Source organism: Trypanosoma equiperdum, assembly GCF_001457755.1.
Source record: "Trypanosoma equiperdum strain OVI genome assembly, contig: ctg_1617, whole genome shotgun sequence".
In the NCBI taxonomy this organism is placed as follows: Eukaryota; Euglenozoa; class Kinetoplastea; order Trypanosomatida; family Trypanosomatidae; genus Trypanosoma; species Trypanosoma equiperdum.
In genome coordinates, this window is record NW_027123635.1 from 465 (window position 1) to 1630 (window position 1166).

Consider the following 1166-nt stretch of genomic DNA (forward strand, 5'->3'; position numbering starts at 1 on the left):
TCCCGTTCCTGCCCCTGTGTTTGCTTCTTGCACTCCCTCTTTAGGTTTGTACTCCCCTTTGTTCTCGCTTTCCTCCTCTTCCTACTTGCATTTAGCATTTGCGCATGCAGTTTTATTGTTGTATTTTCGCACTCTTTTTTGTTTCTCGTGTACTGCTGCTTCCGGCGTCTTGTTTTCCTGTTGAGTATTGACTGATTTATTAGTGTGCAATGATTTCTGGTACAATTTATCCATCATGTCTTCCAGTGCAATCATTCTCGTTTGCTCTGATTCTTTCTCCTTTATTAGAGTGAATCGGCTTATCAGGGCGGTTTCTGGGGTTCCTAGTTACTTGAGCCACGCCACTGCTTTGCCCAGTGAAGTTCCAGCCGATTCCTTTACCAGCGTCGCGTAGTTGACGCACGACTGGCCGTCAGCGGAACCGCTGTTGCAGGCATTGGTGCTGTCTTGGCCTTTACCGAAAGTGTGAGAGCCGAGGTCATTTGCCCCGGTGAGGCTGTGTGCTCCAAGGCGCGCCATGAAGGCAGCTGTGAGACTTTTTAGTGCTGGTGCTGAAACCTTGGATGTCTGATATACCTTTTTGCATCCTTTTTTTAGTGCTGTGAAGCGCGTCAAACCATTGGCGTTGGTGCCGTAGTTTGTTGTGTCTGTTAAAATCGTGCCGTCCTTGCACTGATTAGTCTTTTCGTCCGAAGTGCTGCTGTTCGCACTGCAGAGGGAAACTAAATCGTTGCAAGCCGTTTTCCAGACCATGTGGCGCCGTAACATGCGGCTGCATAAGTGTTTTCAAAATCGTTTACGACCGACCTTGGTTTTGCCGCTGCGCTGTCCTTATTTCTTTCCCTTTTTGTTATATTTCCTGCGTTGTTATTTCTATTTCGCGCCTTATTTTTGTTGCACGCGTAAATTTCCGATCAGGCTTAGCACCGAGCTACCGTGGCACGAGTGCTCTGTCCTTTCTCTTGTAGTTTTTATTTCCTGGTTTTCTTGGTTACTCCACTTGTTCTTACACCTTTCTGGATGTCTTCCGTTGCGATATCTCCGCTGCTGTTTTGGGTTTGACTTTGCCGGCAGCGTCCGGGGAATTCGCATGGCATTTGTTGTAATAACTTTCGTTGCTTGTCATTATAAACATGTGCTCTATTTCTGTGTAGGCGGTGTTTGCT

At 47.1% G+C, this 1166-nt stretch overlaps 1 protein-coding gene across 1 annotated transcript; it reads right to left on the minus strand.

The window, feature by feature from the left end:
* Nucleotides 1-327: 327 nt before the first annotated feature.
* TEOVI_000807300 (Trypanosomal VSG domain containing protein, putative) lies at nt 328-753 on the minus strand (the record flags this gene model as incomplete). Its single annotated transcript, XM_067222361.1, has 1 exon — nt 328-753. One exon carries the CDS (start codon nt 751-753, stop codon nt 328-330), a length of 426 nt encoding a protein of 141 aa, XP_067078462.1.
* Nucleotides 754-1166: the final 413 nt, after the last annotated feature.